At 33.6% G+C, this 21,951-nt stretch overlaps 2 protein-coding genes across 6 annotated transcripts in view; one reads left to right on the top strand and one right to left on the bottom strand.

Moving 5' to 3' along the window:
- LOC127498429 (dnaJ homolog subfamily C member 17-like) overlaps nt 1–2,939 on the bottom strand; it is a 56,447-nt gene extending 53,508 nt beyond the window's left edge. The window contains exon 1 of the mRNA XM_051867759.1: nt 2,701–2,939. Within this exon, the coding sequence (XP_051723719.1) occupies nt 2,701–2,778 (78 nt within the window). The 5' untranslated portion in view covers nt 2,779–2,939. The remainder of the gene's footprint in view (nt 1–2,700) is intronic.
- A 2,748-nt stretch (nt 2,940–5,687) lies between these two features.
- The window catches only part of LOC127498419 (inverted formin-2-like), a 36,137-nt gene continuing 19,873 nt past the window's right edge, over nt 5,688–21,951 (top strand). Inside the window, exons 1-7 of one of the 5 annotated variants that reach the window (XM_051867733.1) lie at nt 5,688–5,971; nt 14,925–15,359; nt 17,030–17,145; nt 18,944–19,103; nt 20,382–20,415; nt 20,513–20,654; nt 20,738–20,870. In XM_051867733.1, coding sequence (XP_051723693.1) covers nt 14,960–15,359; nt 17,030–17,145; nt 18,944–19,103; nt 20,382–20,415; nt 20,513–20,654; nt 20,738–20,870 — 985 coding nt within the window. In that variant the 5' untranslated portion in view covers nt 5,688–5,971; nt 14,925–14,959. Of the gene's footprint in view, nt 5,972–14,924; nt 15,360–17,029; nt 17,146–18,943; nt 19,104–20,381; nt 20,420–20,512; nt 20,655–20,737; nt 20,871–21,951 lie in introns of those variants that run through there. The other 4 variants (XM_051867732.1, XM_051867730.1, XM_051867731.1 and 1 more) reach the window with 4 other exon arrangements.

Below are 21,951 nucleotides of genomic sequence, written 5' to 3'. Positions count from 1 at the left end.
TCACATATGGCTTCCTTTTTGCATGATAGAGCTTTAGTTGGCATCTGCAGATGGCACGGCGGATTGTGTTTACCGACAGTGGTTTCTGGAAGTATTCCTAGGTATTATTTAGTAAATGTCATTGACACAATCATGCCGATGAGTGATGCAGTGTCGTCTGAGGGCCCGAAGGTCTTCGGCCTTGTCCCTTACGCACAGAGATTTCTCCAGTTTCTCTGAATCTTTTGATGATGGTATACACTGTAGATGATGAGATTTGCAAAGCCTTTGCAATTTGACGTTGAGGAACATTGTTTTCCACAATCTTTTTACGCACTCTTTCACAGCTCTGCCCATCTTTACTTCTGAGAGACTCTGCCTCTGTAAGACCCTTTTATAGCTAATCATGTTACAGACCTGATATCAATTAACTTAATTAGTTGCTCGATGTTCTCCCAGCTGAATCTTTTCAAAATTCCTTGCTTTTTCAGCCATTTGTTGCCCCCGTCCCTACTTTTTTTACGACCTGTAGCAGGCATCAAATTTGAAATGAGCTCATTTAGTGGATAAAAGTGTAAAATTTCTCAGTTTAAACATTTGTTATGTTATCTATGTTCTATTGTGAATAAAATATTGGCTCATGTGATTTGAAAGTCTTTTAGTTTTCATTTTATTCAAATTTAAAAACGTCAGGGTTAAAGGGATTACTGAAGGCCTGGAGACATGGATCAGTCAATGTCTCTAACAAACATCCATCTGACCGCAGCTCAAACAGAGTTTATCCACACACAGATCTATCTGGAGTCTCTAGTTTCACAGTTTAATGAAATAACTGAGAGTTTCATCTACTCCAGATACTGAAGATGCTTCCAGCCAGTTGATGCGTGTGCTGGACAGAAGTCAGACAGTTGGTGGATCGACTGCATGTATGTGTCTTTAACCTAATAAAGTCTGTGTCTTGATTGAGCTGGAGGGTTTTAAACATCGACTCCAGCACTGACGGGCCAAACGTCCCTCTGGACACTGATGTTTATTCATTTTGCATTCATTCGAAGCCATAACTGGAGGAAATGGAAACTCTATAAACACCTGTGAAAAGGGATTAAACCAGCAACCTTGAGTTAGCAGACCAGAACCACTAAACCACAAGCGCTCAATGAACATCTGGACTGTTGAATAAAAAAATCATTATAAAGGAGCATGAATGTTAAAACATGAACATCTCATAATTCACCTCAAAACCAAAAGAAGAAATAATTTTTTTTCATAATTTACATTTTATTATATTATATATGTATATATTATTATACTTTAAATTATATATATATATATATATATATATATGTATGTATGTATGTGTGTGTGTGTGTGTGTATGTATATACACACATACAATTATTTTATATTTTTTTAATTAATATAATTTTTGATGTAATATATTTATATATACGTAAAAATAAAAGTTTGTGTATATATATATATATATATATATGTAACATTTTATTAATAAAATAATAAATATAAATATGTCATAATTCACCTCAAAACCAAAAGAAACTTTCACATTTTATTATATTTATATATATTTATATTATTATATTTTATACTAAATATATTTTTTATTATTTTATTGCAATATATTCATATAGATATCATTTTTTACATTTACATTATATTATGTATATTTATATATTATTATACTTTACGTTATATATTTGTGTGCGTGCGTGTGTGTGTGTGGGTGTGTGTATATGTATATACACACACACGTTTATTTTATATTTTTTAATGAATATAATTTATGTAATATATTTATATATAAATAACAAAATAAAAAAACATATATATATATTATATTTTACATTAAATATATTTTTATTGCAATATATTTATTCATATATATATATATATATATATAAAATACTTAAATAAAAAGATAAAAAATATAAATAAAAAATTATATATATAATTTAACATAAAAAATAATACATTTATATATATACATGACAAAATATTTAAATAAAAAGTTATATATATATATATATGGCCCAATTTTTTAATTGCAAAATATAGTTTTCTTTGATCTTAAGGTGAAAATATAATCTGTAATCATTTCTTTATGATATTCACTCCAGAATCTCGCATCTTCATAATGACAATAAACAGATGGTCTTGACTAGTCGTCATTTGTTGAACTGCAGCGCCACCTACTGATCATCAACACAAACTCCCTTCATTCACTACTATAGTGACAATCGGTTCCTCAAAAACATTCAAAACACTCAAAACAACTTCACTTTGGACAAAGTCACAGTCAACCTCTTGCCTGCCTTCAATATCTGTGTTTCTTACTGAAATCAACCTTAAAAACAGCCGATATGATTCTATATCATGTCTACAACTATTTTCTAAAAAAATGAATACATAAAATACTTAATACTGTCATTATACACCTGTCATAGAAGAAAAATAACATAGTGAACATGACCTAAAGTAAATAAGTAAAGAATTAATCAGTAATTTGACATGTGAACACTTCAGTTTCATGTACTCATATTCTGGACACCAAACATTCCCGCTATAAGCTCCACTTGTGACAGAGACGATACTGTTATATTGTTGTTGTACTGTTATTGTATACATTTTCATTCATCATAATAATTAATATCTTATTTATTGACAGCAACACATGCTAATGAATACAGCTCTCAGATTAACGCACCTGTTTCTCTGTAGCGGTCGATTCAACCCCCAATAAAGCGTACAGATCCATCTCTAAGAGCTCTTTTGTGGACGTCATGATTTAATTTAACTAAATAAAACAATAAAAGCGTAAAAATAATAGCCTTGAGTTCCTCAGCAGCACTTTAAAGACTTCTTCTGTGCGACTCACAGTCTGTCGGTGTGTGAATGCAGCAGGAGCACAGCGCCCCTACAGTGCGGGATGAACGAATACGATCCAATCACATTTCCATAGGGATATTGTTTATTAAATATTTATATTTAATAAATATATGCCTATATTTAATATAAAACATCAAAAGTTCTATAGTGACAGTTTGTATAGCTATTCATTAAATACAGGCATTAAATGCTGTCCTTCTCTGGCTGTCATGTGTGTCCTCTGTGACCATCGGTGCGTCCCATCAGCTCTCAGTTTATCAGATTTTCTTCTGCCTGGAGAAAAAAACAGAGACTCTCACACACCAGACTGGAACTCAGAAATATGTATGACGTACACAAAGAATCTCTCACACACACACTACAAATATCTTATCATCTGATAACATTTAATTCAATCAAACAAAACACTGACAAACTCACTGCTGATCTATCGTTACAGTTTTAGAATACAGACATTTCATTATTTTTCAATTATTTAGTTAAAAAAAAAAAAAAAAACTTAAATCAGTGAGAAAATCAGTTTTGTAACACATGAGTTGTAACACTGGGTGTGTTTCCCCAGCCAGCAGGATCAGATTTCTCATCTTTAAAGTTCATTTAAGAACACGTATAATAACTTACACAAGTGTACAATGCTGTACAATAAACTATAACCATAAGCCTAGTGTTAAAACTAATGCAATCATACAGTATACACCGCAATATATATATATATATAATCTTGTTTTCTCTTTGAATTAAGTTTATTTTTCTGACCCCATTGACAGATATTTGTTCTTGTTTCATTTTTACGCATTTTTCAGGAAACAAGACTCAATATCTCATGTAATTCTGCTTCTTGAGTAAAAGAACTCTTGTAAAAATCATTATAAAGGAGCATTAATGTTCCTCATATGATGAGACAGGAACATGAACATCTCATAATTCAGAACCAAAACCAAATAAAGAAAAATATTTTTTACATTTTTTATTTTATTTATATATTATTATATCTTGCATTTTATATATATATATATATATATATATATATATATATATATATATATATATATATATACACGCACATTTTATTTTGCTTTATTTCATATTATTTTTATGTAATATATTTATATATACATGACAAAAAAATTAAATAAAAAGTTATAATAAAATAATAAATATGTATAATAAGGCCTAGACATGAACATGTCATAATTCACCTCAAAACCAAAAAAGAAAAACATTTTATTATATTATTATATTTTATATTGTATATATTTATCATTTTTAATGTTATATATTTATATATGTAACATAATTTAAATAAAAAATATATTACACATTATGTATATACATATAAATATATAATGATAATTTTTATGTATATATACATATATATATATGTTATAATTTTTAATGTAATATATTTATATATACATAAAATTTAAATAATTAAAAAAATAAATAAATAAGAATATATATATATAATTTTTATTTTATATATTTTTGTAATATATTTATATATACATAAAAAAAATTAAATAAGAATATGTGTGTGTGTGTGTGTGTGTGTGTATATATATATATATTCTTGTTTAAATTTTTTGTTATGTATATATAAATGTGTTGCATTACAGTTTTTTACAGACGCTAGGACACATTTCTCAATACTTCGGTCACTTTTGCAAAACTCTTCACACAGTGAGCACAACAGAAGTCTATGTGGGCTAAACTGAGGATCAGTTATCATTGCTTTCGCACAAAATGCATTCAATGACTACTTCTCTCAAATTTCATGAATTCTTTTCTCACTCAGAAACTGCCAAAACTCTTTGTACGTACAGGCCAACTTGCACATGCTTACATACTGTTTTCAAAACTGTTAAACTTATGTTCAAAACAATAACATAATACAAAACTGAATAAGACAGAAATTTGCTACATTTCTACAGTAATATAGTTATGAAACATATTCTGAATCTAAAAAATCAAATACTATCAAAACAATTAGATGAAACTGAACACCTACACAAGCATTAGTCTTTCAGTTTCATTACCATCAATTCAAAAGGGGAAACTTGGGAATAATTTTGTTCTGTAATGTAAACATGGACCATGTAACATAAACTGCAGTGAATTATAAGCAGTAGAGAGTGTCATTCTTGTTTTGTAAAGAAATTTTAAAAAAGAAATCATTGTATAATGCTAACTGATGTTAGTGTTTTTAGGTCGATGTTTTATGAGTGACAAAGTGTGTTTGCTCAGTGAAAACCTTTGCTAGTGTTCTGGAAGAATGAGTTGATTTGAGACGTGAATGAAGTGTTTTGGTAGATTTGGTGCATTTTGAATGTGAAGTTAACCTCTGTGCCAAGATGAAAGTTGGTTAGGAGAACTGTGTGAAGAGTTTTGAAAAAGTGACCTAAGTATTGAGAAATGTGTCCTAGCGATTGTAAAAAACTGTAAATAGATAGATATAGTTATATATGTGTGTGTGTGTATTCTTATTTAGTTTTTTGGTTATGTATATATAAATATATTGCATTAAAATTATAAAATATATAGTAATGTATATAAATATATTACACTTAAAATTAAAATTATAAATATATATATATATATATAATATTTTTATTTAAATGTTGTTAAGTATATATAAATACATAAAAATATATTTACAATATAATTTTTTAAAAGGAAGAACCTAATTTTTAGCGAACAGAGCATGTACTCTTCCTCTGAAATATGCATTTTAATCTGAGATATGTGAGTTTGTCTTGTTTATGACAGTGGTTTAAAACAGCTTCAGCTTTTGTGCATTAAAAGGGAGAGTAAGGGTCTACTGTTGCATACTCGATAGTAGTCAGTATACAGATATGCTGTGCAGTGTGTAGTATGCAGTACTCCAGTATTCCATTCCGCACGGTTTGCGTTGAGCCACGCCCCGTCGGTCTCAGGGGGGCGGGGTCAGCACATGTGTCAGCAGCAGCAGCGTGAGTCAGTCCAACAATCTCACCCTCATCCGCCCGGACTGTTTTAAACTCTCGAGAATGTTTATCCTCGTATCAGTTCTCTTCTGCATCACAGCATAAAGGACATTCACTGAATCACAGGTAAGGACAAATTAATATTTCATGTCTTTATGATTGGGTTGCATCCATGCAAACATATCTGAGTTCAAATAACAGCCATATCTGCATTATTACCTTAATAGTGTCCTAAATCTGTGGTTATGCATCATGCATATGGCGCTGTGGAGGAAAGATCGCCATGTTTAAGAGATGAAGCTTCACTGCACGGAGAGAATCAGTTGTCATTTATGAAGCCAAGCAGCTGAAATCAGTGTTTGTTTGTCGTTTTCCTCGTAGGAAAAAAGTTGCTCTGTAAAGATGATTTTCATGTGATGTTGTTGCCACCGTGGCAGTCATTTCAAGACGCGTCTCTCCTGTCTGGAGTGTTTTTGTCCCAGTCTGTGACTGACTCGAGTGTGTGGGTGTAAATGCATCAGTGTGGGCGAGATCAGATGGACAACAGTTAGGAGAAGCTTCTGAAGAGCCTCAATCCTCTCACTTCTTCCTGTTGGACTCGAGGAGAAGTCTTAATATGAAGCAGATGCTGTGCTGAAATGAAGCTGCACTCCTGCTGAATTATATCAGATGGATTTGCTCTGTATAATAATCATGGATGGAAGGACAAAATCAAATGGTTTAATCTATACTATTTAAAAAAATGATTCCAAATGGGAATTTTCACAACTATTTTTTGGTTCCTCAAAGAACATTCCATTTTTTTCTTAGTGTGAAGAACACTTTAATAATCTAAAGAAACTTTTGAAGAATGGAGAGATTATATGGATGTTAAAGGTTCTTCATGGAATTATAGATGCCAGTAAAGAACCTTTATTTTTAAAGTGTTAGTTCACCCAAAAATTAACTTTCTGTCATTAATTCCTCACCCTCATGTCGTTCCACACCCGTAAGACCTTCGTTCATCTTTAGAACACAAATTAAGATATTTTTGATGAAATCCGAGAGGTATATGACTCGTCCATAGACAGCAATATAATAAACACTTTCGAGGTCCAGAAAGGTACTAAAGACATCATCATGTGACTGCAGTGGTTCAACCTTAATGTTATGAAGAGACGAGAATGCACAAAAACAAAACAAAAATAACTTTATCTTTTCTCTTCCCTGTCAATATCCTTACGCAGGTGACGCATCCTTCCGTGTTTATGTCCGAATGCCGGCTCAGTATTGGCCAAAGCTGGTCACGTGATCAGCATGCGTGTGATGCCGACGCAGGAGCCGGCCAATAATGAGTCGGCGTTCTGACGTAAAACCTGGAAGCGCTGGACGTAAACAACGTATGAGAATGACACAGGGAAGAGATTGTTGAATAAAGTCGTTATTTTTGTTTTGTTTTTGCGCACAAAAAGTATTCTCGTCTCTTCATAACATTAAGGTTGAACCACTGCAGTCACATGATGATGTCTTTAGTACCTTTCTGGACCTCGAAAGTGTTGATTATATTGCTGTCTAAGGACGAGTAATATACCTCTCGGATTTCATCAAAATTAATTTGTGTTCTGAAGATGAACGAAGGTCTTACGGGTGTGGAACGACATGAGGGTGAGGAATTAATGCCAGAAATTTACATTTTTGGGTGAACTAACCTTTTGATTTTTAGTGTAGTCTGCCTTGTCTGCTTAGTTTGCAAAACACAAAAATGGGCGTTAGTGTTGTCAAAACTATCGATATTTCAATGGGAATCATCAATACTGAAATATCTGTCCCACAGGCGCTCAAGAATGTTAAGATTGAGTGCAATACATGTCCACAGAAGGGTTTTTACCTTTGGAGAATGCATATCCTCATTGTCATGGTGAAAAATGCCCAACAATGCAGGGAATGAGGAAGGGGTAACATCCTCTGTTTCAAGTTTTGTGTATTAAATTACACAGAGGTGTGGGAATTCATGACAGCATTGATAAAGCACAACTCCCTCACACCTTCAGCACTCATACATCCCTATATAAGAGCTTTACTACCACTGAACTTTACTGTGGGAACCAGGCACTTCTCACTGTACTCCTCCTCTAGCAACACCAGAACATTTTGGATGCTGTTAGATCCAAAATGATTGATTTGGTCTTATGAGACCAGATTATTGATTCCTAGAATCTATATTTTGGAAATATGGGCTTTGGAAATGGCTAACTGACTTTATTGTGCTTTGGCTACAGTAGGTAGATCCAGTGAGAACAACAACCATGCATGTCATTTCTGCAGGCTGCATCAAAACAGTCACTCTTTTCATAGCTTTTTCTGGCTCTGAGACACTCGCTTGGTATTTCTCCTGCTCTTTGTCTAGCAAAAAAATCCCTCATCCCTAAATGAAAGCTTAAAAATGAAGGCCTGATTATTTCAGGGGGCTTGTCACAAGTCCATTGTTTTTGAATTTCTGTGTTACTTTTGCTATATTTTCACACTTAAAACAATGATTTGGTAATCCTCTTGTACCACTGTCCTCTTTTGTGCTAAGAAATAAGTCTCCTGACAGTTCTCTCCCAAGCGCTTCCATTGTTGTCAGCATTAAGTCTGAGAATGATTCAGTGGGCTATATAACACTTTTAATTGTCAAGAAATTACTTCTCTTTAAATGTTTTGGTTCAACATACTTACCTGTTGATCAAACATTGCCTTAAACTTAAACCAGAAATTTTTTATTTTGTTTTATTTAGTAACTTTTAGGAGGGTGTACTCATTTTATCACCTTAATAAGACAATCTTATTTTCCTGAATAATTTTGACATGCTTCTTTGGTAATTGATTAAGCAGACTTGCTGGAACATTATATCTCTGAAGAGCCCTAACATGTCTTCTAAGTGATTGAGTAACTGCTGACTTTCAGAAGTTTCAGAGGGGGTGTACTCATTTATGCTGTGCACTGTATATAAGTGTCGCACACATAACAGCACCTCTCAGACAGCTCGCGAGTGCCAAATTGAGTTCTTTTTCATGCCGTATTGCACTTAAATGGTCAAAATGTCAAATGTCAAAATGCCTGTCTTGGTGGTGAGTATTCAGGTAAACACAGTTAGTTTTTGGAACGTAAATAATTCAGAGAAAAAGCTTGGATTCGTGCATAAGCTCTTAAAGTGACAGTAGCCTAAAAACCTGCTTTTATTGTTCTGAATGATTGTAATTCTCTAAACTGCTGTTGATGATGATGAATAATAAAGTGAGAGAGAGTCTAGAGCGTTTAGTATAATTCATGCAGTCATCAAAAGCCGAACTGCATTGCTCTCTCCGCAGGCTGTTATCATTCTGACACGATCCATGTCATTTAATGTAAGTGTGGTTATTAAATGGCCTGACAGGAAACTGCTGCTGTTTGTCCCATTAGATTGTGTCATGTCAGCATGACACCCAGGAAAGGAGGAAACATGATAAATTCTGATGCTTTAAAAAAGTCCCCCGTTCCGGTGAAAGGAACAAGCCGTCGATTGCATGAGTGAAATCTCTGTACTTATATGGCTCTCTGGTTTTCCACTATTGCAAAGATATAGTTTCACTCAAATATCATGCAGATGTGAATACTTCACTAGTGATTTTCATACAGTATTTGCAGGTTTGTCACAAACACACGTGATTGTATTGTTCATATGTAGGTTATCATCGCCCATGAGACCCTCTGACCTCACAGAGAAGCTTTATCAAGGTCGAACACAGAGAAGACGCTTTACTGGTATCTGCACTTCTGCAGAGAAATAACCTTTGGACTGTTTGTACTTTCTAGATGTGTCTTTGAAGTGTTAGAGTTTGAGGAAAACACGTCCAGGTCATATTTCACCCCAAAATATAATGGTAATGGATTTTTTGAAAAGAAAAAAAAAAGGGTTTTTTTTAGTTTTTTTTTTTTTTTAGCATTATATTCATGGTAATTCCACGCCAAAAAATGGCATTGCAATGGCATTTTAAAAGGTAAAATGTTAAAATAATTATAATATATAAAAATGTGCTATTTGTCCATTAGTTTTATGACAATTCCATCCCTAAAAATAACAATGCAATAGGATTTTATAGTTAAAATGTTAAAATGATAAAATGATTATTAAATTTTATTAAAATTTACTTTTTTAGCATTATTTTCTTGAAAATTCTAACAATGCAATTGAGTTTTAAAAGATGAAATCTTAAAATGATTATTAAATTAAAATGTGCAATTTTTGCAATATTTTCTTGACAATTCCATCCGCCAGAAAATGCAATGCAATGGGATTTTTATAGTTAAATGTTAAAATTATTATTAAAGAAATGTTTTTCTTTTTGTGGCAATTGACAATTCTAACAATGCAATGGGGATTTAAAAGTTAAAATGATTATTAATTTATTGAAGGAAAATGTGTTTTTGTGGCAATATTTTCTTGACAATTCCACCCAAAAAATAATGATGCAATTGGGTTTTTAAAGTTAAAATGTTAAAAATTAATATTAAAGGAAAATGTATTTTTTGTGACATTATTTTCTTGACAATTCCACCCGAAAAAAATAAAATGCAATGGGGTTTTAAAAGTTAAAATGATTATTAAAGGATAATTTAGTTTTTTAAGCATTATTTTCTTGAAGATTCTAACAATGCAATGAGATTTGTGAGGTTGAAATGATTATTAAAGGAAAAGGTCATGAAAATGAATCATCCTAAAAAAAACTTATATAATTACTGATTTCTATCTGTATCATTTTGGGTAGAAATATGACCTGATTTTATGACTTTTTTTTGACATTCACTCTTTAGGAAAAGTGACCGCAAGTACAGTACAAAACTGAGAATAACAGAAGCAGTGCTTTTCATTGTTATATGAGTTTCCCTTCACGTGAAAGTCTTTCCTTCCTCACTGGAAGCGTGTGACCCGAAGTCTCTCTTGACTCTGAAATGAAATCTGTGGAGTGTCTGTGTGAAGGACATTCCAGGCATTCGCAGGAGATTCCTTCTTGCATGAATGTTTGCACAATTTGTTCAGAGAAGGCAGTGATTTGTGTCTTATCTGAGCTGCTGTGAGGGATCTTACACAACAGTATGATTGGCATTGCATCAGTTTGTGTTCCGAAAGATCTCGATCAGCTTCAGGTTCTTCTGGTCAACAGACAAACTTTTCTTGGTGTTCATGTTACGTCAAGATAACGGGAATGTCTGGAATGTGCCCAAGCAAAACACACCTCAATCTAAAATAGCTAAAAATTGTACTCTCCCTTGGCCAAAACCAACTAGGCTAAAAAAAGGAAAGTTGAATCCAGTGCCAAAGATGGTCTGGCACTTTTGTTTGGCTTCGTTGTGGCATAAACGCTCTTTTGTCCACAGTAAATCCCTGACAAACGTCCCGCTGTGGCTGATGGGACAGATTGCAGGATGTTTTGTGTAAGATAATCAGATATGGAGTGTGAAGTGAAAATTGTGTTGAATCAGCAGTTTAGATGGATACAACTGGATAATAATAGACTTTATCCTGTAACATAGAAGTGTTTATGTTAAAAAGTCAAGGATCATTCTGAAACATATTCTGAAAGTTGTTTGTAGTAGTGGTCAACCAATATGCTTTTGAAAAAGTCTCATTTGTTTGATCAAAAATACAGTAATTGTGAAATATTATTACAATATAAATCAGCTGTTTTCTATGTGAATATATAGTAAAGTGTAATTTATTCCTGTGATCAAAGCTGAATTTTCAGCAGCATCATGTTGAAAACAGTTTCATAAGTTTTTTTTTTTTTATCAGTCAAATCAACCAAATTTCAGAAATTTCCTGGCTCAAATTTTTGATATTTTTTCTGTATAAAGACAAATATAAATAGTGATGAAAGCCAAAATATTAAACATCACAGATGTATATTTACTGAGTAAACCACTGTTTTGTAGAGGGGGGTCAAAATGACCATTTTCACCTGAGATTTGGAGCCAAATTAGAGGGGTGTAAAAATGACTTTAGAAAGATGGCAGCATCATTATTTTATTTTCACACAGAGATTGGTAGATCTATTAGTGAAATCTGTTGACTTTATCAATCTGTGTTTCATTATATGCCAACAGTGACAGCTCAAAAATGGTGAAAAGTACTTCTTGAGGTTTTTGCCTCAAGTTTGGATGTCTGTAACTCAAGAAGTATTAAAGGCATCTTAATATCCTTTTAGATTCTGGTTCTTAACAAACTTTTCTTTTGATTTCTTCATTTTAAAGGCCCTCGATGGTTCAATCCCAGAGATATGGAGATATTGATGCGGCTCCATGAGTAAGTTGGTCAATTGTACACATTTTCAGTGGTCAAAAACCAAATGTGGTTCACTTTACACACAGCTGATACTTATTTTATTTTAAAGAGGAATATCTGAAGAACAAATAATGTTGAAACTAGAAATGTATCTCGTTTCCCTCTATCAAATGAACTACATAAAACATAACTCTCTCTGTGTACCATAAATCCACTGAAAATGGTCAAGTTGAGGCACATTAACTTACTCTCAAAAGTTTATTTATAAGAATCTATATTTGAATCAGTTTTAGGGATGTTTGGAAGCTACCAAGAGTTAAAATACGCAGTATCGAAACTACATGTTACCACAATGACATCCCTATATCTGAGATTGAACCATAAAATGAAGAACCCAAAAGGAAAATTTCATAAGAACAAGAATCTAAAATGACATTAAGATATCTTTAACACTTCTTGAATTAAAGACATGTAAACTTTGGGAAAATGTGTGTTGTGTTCAATTGTTTTGATAAAGGAAAACAAGATACATTTCACGTTTCAGTGTTATTTGTTCTTCAGGGTCCCAATATCTATGGGACTGAACTATATAGGGTCTTAAAAATGGAGATTCCCAAAGTAAAGCTTATTAAGAACAAGAATCTAGAAGGATATTAAGATATCTTGAATACTTTTAGAGTTACAGGAATGACAACTTTGGAAAAGGAATATTTGTTTTTTGATTACTGAAAATGTGTACAATTGACCAATTTACTCATGGAGCCGCATTAAGATCTTCATATCTCTGGGATTGAACCATCGAGAGCCTATAAAATGAAGATACCATAAGTAAAGTTTGTTAAGAACCAGAATCTAAAAGGATGTTAAGATGTCTTTAATACTTCTTGAGTTACAGGCATGCAAACTTGAGGCAAAAAACACAAGAAGTGCTTTTTTCCCATTTTTGAACGGTCACTGTTGTCATATAATGAAACAAAGATTGATAAAGTCAACAGATTTCACTAATAGATCTACTAATCTCTGTGTGAAAATAAAATAATGATGCTGCCATCTTTCTAAAGTCATTTTTACACCCCTCTAATTTGGCTCCAAATCTCAGGTGTAAATGGTCATTTTGACCCCCCTCAAAATAGTGGATTACTCAGTAAATATACATCTGTGACGTTTAATATTTTGGCTTTCATCACTATTTATGTTTCAAAAATTTGAACTGGGGGCCTCTCTCTGGTTGATTTGACACGGAATGACCCTATACTAAGTATATTTCAGTCTAGTATGTACATGACTTTGTAACAGTCTGACCTTCTACATGGACGTCTGTCTGTGAGATCAGTGAAGTATCTCAGTGTCTGTCTGTATAATGGAGAGATTCCTGTGGTGTTGACTTAATGGGTGTGTTCTTACAGTGCTTTTAGTCAATATTTACTTATGGTGATGTGGAATAGATCAGGACATGCTTCAATCAACATAATAATTTTCTTTAATCTTCAGCATCACACTATAAAAACACTTACTGAAGAAACATTGAGTCAGTGAACTGAAATGACCCGCCTTATGCCAACTCTTGCCATCTGTTAATCTCAGTACAGCTCAGATCATGAATCAGAATTAAACACGAATAATGTGTTGAGTTGTGCAAGTCTGAACTGATCATCCATGGACTCAAGAATGTGTCGAACCTTCCTTCCTGTCATACTCTACTTTCATTTCCTCTAAATATGGGAATTCTGATAGAAACTCTCTCTTGACTTTCCTGTATCCTTAGGCCTAGTTTTAATGTCTTGGTAATGTGTTTGAGCATGAAAAACTCTGCAAAGATCCAGTTCTTCTCTATATCAGTGTCAGTGTTTCTGAACTCCATTGTAGTCTTGAGTTTTCTTCACAGTATTCCTCATTTGCATAATTAAAACACATAAAAAATGCTCGGGGCCTGGTTGAGTTAGTTAGAAGTGTGTTGAAACTGGCAATTATGGTAAATGGCGGGGCATTTCCCAAACCCCAATTTTTTTTTGTTTTGTTTTTTCCCTTCTGGATTCTGTTTTTTATGTTTCAGCACAAATTTATCATCAAAAATGGTGTCTAAAGAAATGAATTCATAAAATGTATCAATTTTATGTTAAATTTCATAAAATAAAACAATTTAATCAATCTTTTAAATTGTAATCAAAAGAAATAATAATTAATTCACAACAAAACATTGCATTTTCATTTTTTGTCAAAAAAGGTTCTGCACAACAGAACTTGCATACTGTAAAAATGAAAAAGGATGAAAAAATATCTTGGTTTATGATTTTCCTTATTAATAATATAATAATAATAATAATAATAATAATAATTTATTAAAACATTACATTGATTTTTATTATTATTATTATTATTATGAATGTAATGTTTTAATAAATTATTATTAATATTACTATTATTAATATAAAGAAAATCATAAAACCAAGACATTTTATTATCCATTTTTATGCATACAATATGCAAGATCTGTTGCTCAGCACCTTATTTACTAATAATAATAATAAATCAATTTAATGTTTTAATTATGTTAATTTAATTAATGTTTTTGTATTATTATATTAATGTTTTTGTATTCAAATAATTGAATTAATGTTTTTGTATTATTACTCTGAGAAGTACTTTTTGCAATACAATATTTCTGTCATAATTTATAATAGTTAAACTGAACTTTTATTTTGGCGGGCTGTAATGAAGAGCTTTGAGTTTCTGTGTGCATCTGGATGAAAGTATTATTGTTATTGTCTAATTGTATTCTCTGCTTTTTAATTTCGCAGCACCTTCCTCTATCTTCTTCATCATCATCATCATCATGTCTGGGAAGTCAGACGGAGTGCAGAAGAAGTGGGCGGCCGTGAGGGGTCGACTGGGTTCATCTCAGGACTCGGATGGCTCGCAGGAGGCCAACCTGGAGAACGCAGAGGCAGAGCTGTGCATCCGTCTGCTGCAGGTGCCCAGTGTGGTCAACTACTCCGGCCTGAAGAAGCGTCTGGAGAAAAGCGACCAGGCCTGGATGGTGCAGTTCCTGGAGCTCTCGGGGCTCGACCTGCTGCTGGAAGCCCTGGACCGGCTGTCGGGACGCGGATGCTCTCGGATCGCAGACGCTCTGCTGCAGCTCACGTGTGTCAACTGCGTGAGAGCCGTCATGAACTCGTCCGCCGGGATTCACTTCATCGTGGATAATGAGGGATACGTGCGCAAGCTGTCGCAGGGTAGAGCCACTCTTACTATCTATCTATCTATCATGCATTTTATTTAATGGCACTTTTCATAACACACAAGGTCACCTTACATGCAAGCAAAACAGTAATATAAAAAGAATACAAAAAATGAAAACAATTGACAAATCCCATTAGCATCACAGAATAGAACAGCATAACAGCAATCACACATCATAAATACAGTATACAATGCAGGCAAGTACAAGTAAGACCTTCGTTTTATCACAATTGAGTTTTAAAAAGTTTGCTGAAAGCCAAGCTTTAATTTTAGCTAAACAGCTGGAGAAAGAAGGTGAAGGAAAAGAGCCAGAGGTGGAGGACAGGTAGAGCTGGGTGTCATCAGCGTAGCAGTGAAAATGGATACCATATTTCAAAATGTGGCCAAGAGGGAGTAAATAGATGATGAATAAAAGCGGGCCCAAAACAGAACCCTGAGGAACACCAGCAGTAACTGTAGATGGTCTTGATTGGAAATTTTTAGGATCATGTTAAGTCATAGAGGCTTTCACACTGAATAGTTCTAGGAATAGTTCCCCAAGAACTAATTTCTTCCCCGGGCCATGTTCCTGGTTGCATTCACACCAGGAATAGGAACTCTGAAGGGGCCGAAAGCGACGTCTTTAAGCACAGCATTTACAAACACTAAAAACCGGTGGATGGAGGATGCCGTGATCAGAGTTGTGTTTGTTGTGTGTCGTGGGTTTCGTGATAACGGAGATAGAATGTAAACGCATAATCTACGTGACTGAAAGAGCAAAAAGTAGGGCTAAGAGATGAAATCTCCAATGACAACTTTCAGCATTACATATCATCGCTGTTTTCCATGTTCTTGAAGTAAATATGTTTACACATCTTTTTCAAAATGGCGTGTGCTGGTGTTTGACATGCGTTTCCAATCATTCCAGTACACTCACTTCACTGATAGTTCCTATAGTGCTGGTTTAGACCCTACTCTGAAGTAGGAGCTAATTTAGTTCCCCAAAAGGAGTTTCTAGAACAAAAATCGTCCGGTGCGAACACGGCAAAATACTTCAGCCAATAGTTCTAGGAACTATGAGAAGGTTAATCTGGTGTGCAAGCCCCTCATGTTAGCAATGTTCTAGAACATGTTATCATTTTTCTGACTGCTTTGAGTTAAATTCTCAAACTTCAAACTTTTAAAAGTTATTTCAAAGTTTTGTCAAGCCAACATCAATGTTTGTCATCAAACTTTACTCATCTAGTTTCACATGTCAGCCTTTACAGGGTTACAAGAATACTTCACCCAAAAATCTTTCACTCACCCTTCTGTCATGAGCTTCTTTCTTCTGAAGGAGAATGTTCGCTCTTCTCTTGTCAGGATGCATACACAAAAAAGAGCCTGTCGAAGTCCTGCAAACATCTCCACCTGTCGAACTGTTGCTTTAAAACTGTGTCCCGACTATCCAGTAGTCGAGATAAATTCAGAAAACATGCATTCCTACAAAGCGTTCCTCACAGTATCTGCGTTGCTCAATCTTCACACCTATCACATGCTTTGGCTGTTTTTTTAACCATCAGAAGTACAAAGTTCACGTTACATCCCCCAAAAATTAGCTGCTAACACATCCCAAATGTGGAGAGGGAGAAAACGATGGAGGAGGAAGCTACAAATGCAGTATTTCCTTTCCCTTTCCCTCCAGCTTTGGACACGTCCAACACCATGGTGAAGAAGCAGGTGTTCGAGCTGCTGGCGGCCCTCAGCATGTTCTCCTCTGAGGGACACCGACTCGCTTTAGACGCACTGGACCATTACAAGGCAAGTGTGTTTATGGCTTAAGTCTGTCTGGATTGGTGAGGCTTCATATCAGGTCAGAAAACAACCCTTTGTGCCGTTTACACCTGATGTCGACATCCTTCTCGGGTGGTCAGCTGAGACTGATATCATGCAGCTCAAAAGTCTCCTGTGATGGGATTTCATCATTTAATATATAAGTGTGTGGGGAACAGTACACAACTTCAGCACAATGTTAAAAACTTTAGCACCGCAATTGGTGTATTCTCAGAAAACTCAATATTTCTGCCTCGTTTACATTTACTTGAAGCAAAATGACAGAAGATGTTGAGACTTGTTTTTTGAAGTGTTCATGCATAAATATCTGCTCAGAAACATAATCTTGTGGCAGATATTTGTTCTTGTTTTAAGCATAAACTCTTAAGATAGCAAATAGATATTGAAAGTGTTGTTTTCTGGAAAATGTATTCAAATAAACCCTTGTGCGTCCTTATGGACATTTCTGTCTTTTTCAGTTTTGTTTTTTTGATCATTTTGCCTGTGTTAATGCCAACTGCATAAAATTTGGCACAGGTGTGTATTTTTATTGGAATTTTAATATTTCACCCTCATTTCCTTTAATAAATCTATTTTACACTAGTAACACAAAATAGTTCCTCTCAGGACTGTAAGGACAAAAATATCCCCTTTGAAATTAATTAAAACTACAATTTTTAATCCCAGGGTCATTTTAACTATAAAATGATGCAGTCTTTGTTAATAAGCTTTTATTCTGTTGGCAAGTCTTAAAAATTTAATTTTTTACTTTTTTTTCTACCAGATGGTGCCTTTTTCTCAAGTTTGGCCTATAAAGAAAATACACTCTAAAAAATGCCCAAGTTTGGTTGAAAATGGACAAACCCAGCGATGGGGTTAAATGTTTGCCCAGCGTGCTGGGCAGTTTTATTTAACCCAACCATTATTTAAAAATTAATATATGGCTGGCTTTGCTGGCATCTAATTGGTAAAATTTGGTACCTAAACAAAATCTTACCGAAAGCTCATTTTTTGAGATATCAACCTCAAATTTGGAAGACAACTTTTTTAGATTTATGGCTTTGATTTTCTAGCAGTTTTAGAGTTTAGAGTTTTTATGACACAAACATTTTTGTCCTCTATGGACCTATATAACTTTTTTATTTGACACACAAGGGTTAAATCATTTTGCTTCTCCACACTCTAAAAAATCATGGATTGTTTCAACCCAAATTTGTGTCAAATATGGACAAACCCAGCTGTTGGGTTAAAATTTTTTTTAATTATTTTTTAACCCAACGGTTGGGTTTGTCCATATTTGACACAAATTTGGGTTGAAACAACCCAGCATTTTTTAGAGTCCAGTAAATGTATCTTGTTTTAAGAATGTTTAGATATTTGTGCTGGAAGACAAGATAAAAATACAAAAAAAAAAATATTTTTTTCCAATGCAAAATTGTCAGTATTCTTAGAAAATGTTTTCATTTACTTGAGAAGAAAAAAGACATGAGATACTAAGTTTTGTTTTCTGAAAAACTGGTCAAAATGACATGAGTTTAAGCTTAAAAATTGTAGATATTTGTTCTTGTTTCAAGCACAAATCACTTCATTTTGATCATTTTTCCAGAAAACAAGACTTTTTATCTGATTTTGCTTCTCAAGTAAATGTATCTTGATTTATGAATGTTTAGGTATTTGTTCTGAAAAACAAGACACAGATGGTTTTCTTTCAGAGCAGTGATGCTAGCTTTAAAGATGCCCTTGTTAAGATGCCTGTAATAAAGGCAGCGTTGTGTTTCTCTAACAGTCTGTGAAGACGCAGCAGTATCGATTCAGTGTGATTATGAACGAACTACGAGCCACTGATAACGTGCCTTACATGGTGACCCTTCTGAGTGTCATAAACGCCTTCATCTTCAGCGCCGACGACCTGCGCCAACGGGACAAGATGCGCAAGGAGTTTATCGGTACGTTCAACTACACTGAGATACTACAGACTGTGCAGTATATACCCTGAAAAGTTCCCTACAAAGTTTTTAAATAGAGTGTGAAACTTTACATAACTGTATACTGCAGAACAAGTATGAGTAGTATAGAAGAATGCTTTTTAGAACACAGCCCTATAACCCTAATATTATAGAATACTAGCATACTAACCGTCTAAACAAACATTTAGACAGTAGTATGCTACATTTTGGGTGTGCATCCTATTGTGCATCATATACATATTGCATATGGCAAAAATAGTATGAGAAGGATAGAAGAATGCTATTTAGAACACAGCCTTATAACCCTAATATTATAGAATACTAGCATACTAACCATCCAAACTAACATTCAGACAGTAATATGCTAAATTTTGGGTGTGCAACCTGTTTTGCACAATATGCATATTGCATACTGCAAAAATAGTATGAGTAGTATGGAAGAATGCTATTTAGAACACAGCCTTATAACCCTAATATTATAGAATACTGGCATACTAACCGTCCAAACTAACATTCAGACAGTAATATGCTAAATTTTGGGTGTGCATCCTATTGTGCATGATATACATATTGCATACTGCAAACATAGTATGAGTAGTATAGAAGAATGCTATTTAGAACACAGCCTTATAACCCTAATATTATAGAATACTGGCATACTAACCGTCCAAACTAACATTCAGACAGTAATATGCTAAATTTTGGGTGTGCAACCTGTTTTGCACAATATGCATATTGCATACTGCAAAAATAGTATGAGTAGTATGGAAGAATGCTATTTAGAACACAGCCTTATAACCCTAATATTATAGAATACTGGCATACTAACCGTCCAAACTAACATTCAGACAGTAGTATGCTACATTTTGGGTGTGCATCCTATTGTGCATGATATACATATTGCATACTGCAAACATAGTATGAGTAGTATAGAAGAATGCTATTTAGAACACAGCCTTATAACCCTAATATTATAGAATACTAGCATACTAACCATCCAAACTAACATTCAGACAGTAGTATGCTACATTTTGGGTGTGCATCCTATTGTTCATGATATACATATTGCATACTGCAAAAAATAGTATGCTTAGTATGCAGTGGCAAACAGAAGTGATCAAGTGTTAATTGTGTTCAGGTGTAGCACCACCTCATGTTTTGTGTTTTAACACACCTCAGGTCTGAGCTTTCTAACACACAGCTCTAGATGTTATTTATGGTTTATTCATGGATATTACGTTTATTTTTGTCCACCAGGATTACAGCTGCTTCACCTACTGCCAAAGCTGAGGTGAGTTTACTTTGAGTTGGGCAACTTAAAAAATTAAACGTGAAATAAAACTCAAGTTTGTGAGGAAATGTTACAGCACGGTGTGTGTGTGTTTCAGAGAAGAGGACGATGAAGACTTGATCATCCAGTGTGAGGCGTTTGAAGAGGCCATGGCTGAGGATGAGGACGAGCTCCTGAGGCTGTATGGAGGAATTGACATGAGCAACCATCAGGAAGTCTTCACATCTCTGTTTAATAAGGTGAGCTGTGCGTTACCGCTCGTCCTCTGATCTGCGCCGATTCTCACTGGTCTGTGGTGTTTCAGTAACTCGTGTGTTTGCAGGTGAGCAGTTTCCCATCTTCACAGCAGCTGTTGTCTATATTACAAGCGCTGCTTCTTCTGGGTCCCGAGCAAGCAGATATCTGGCAGGTGCTGGAGTCGCTCACGAACCGGGCCACGCTGATCGCTCAGAGCTGTGAGTTTCCCTCTTCACTCTCACTTTACTACATCCGAGTCTAATCCCATTAGCTGCCATGTGATGTACGCTTCAGTCTGTTTCTCATGGAAATGATACTTACCGGTTTCTAGTAGTCTTTCAGTTTGCTGTAATTGCACACAGTTGTATATGAGGCTCTCTGATCAGATCACAGAAATGTCATTTATCTGTATTAAATCAGTCTCAGCTGCAGAAATGTTTTGGTTGGCTGTTATTATCACAGATCTTTTTAAACTAAGATAAACTTGCTTGCTTATTTACTTATTTATTTACTTGATTATTTACTTGATTACTTGTTTACTTATTTACTTAATCACTTTATTTATTTACATATATTAATTTAGTTACATGCTTATTTATTTTATCTATACATTTACTTATTTATATATACTTATTTATTCACATGCTTATTTCCTTATTTACATATATGCAAGTAAATTAATGTCTATATCTATAAGGAAATAAACGAGCGAGTAAATGTAAATAAGTATATAAATAAAATAAGCAAGTAAATTAATATGTAAATAAATAAACAAATACATAAAGTAAATGAATATGTAATAAGTAAACAAGTAACTAAGTATATAATCAAGTAAATAAATAAAAATAAAAAATAAAACGAGTAAATAATCAAGTAAATAAATGAGTATAAATAATGTAAATAGGCAAGTAAATTAAGCAATTAACTGTTACATATACTTGTTTATTTGCTTATTTACTTATTTAATTTTTTATACTTATTCATTTGCATTTACTTGTTGTTTATTTACTTGTTTATTTACATTATTCAGTTGCTTATTTACTTATTAGTATACTTAGTATTATTTACTTATTTTATTTACTTATTTACTTGATTATTTACTAACTTACTAATTTATTTACTTATTTTAATTATATATTTATTTACTTATTTGCTTATTTACATATATGATTTACTTATTTACATATTAATGTACTTGCTTATTTACATATTAACTTACTAATTTATTTACTTATTTACTTATAGATTTACTTATTTACATATTTACTTTATTAATTTGCTTATTTACATATATTAATT

Source organism: Ctenopharyngodon idella, chromosome 17, assembly GCF_019924925.1.
Source record: "Ctenopharyngodon idella isolate HZGC_01 chromosome 17, HZGC01, whole genome shotgun sequence".
NCBI lineage: Eukaryota > Metazoa > Chordata > Actinopteri > Cypriniformes > Xenocyprididae > Ctenopharyngodon > Ctenopharyngodon idella.
This window is presented reverse-complemented; position numbering and strand designations above follow the sequence as displayed.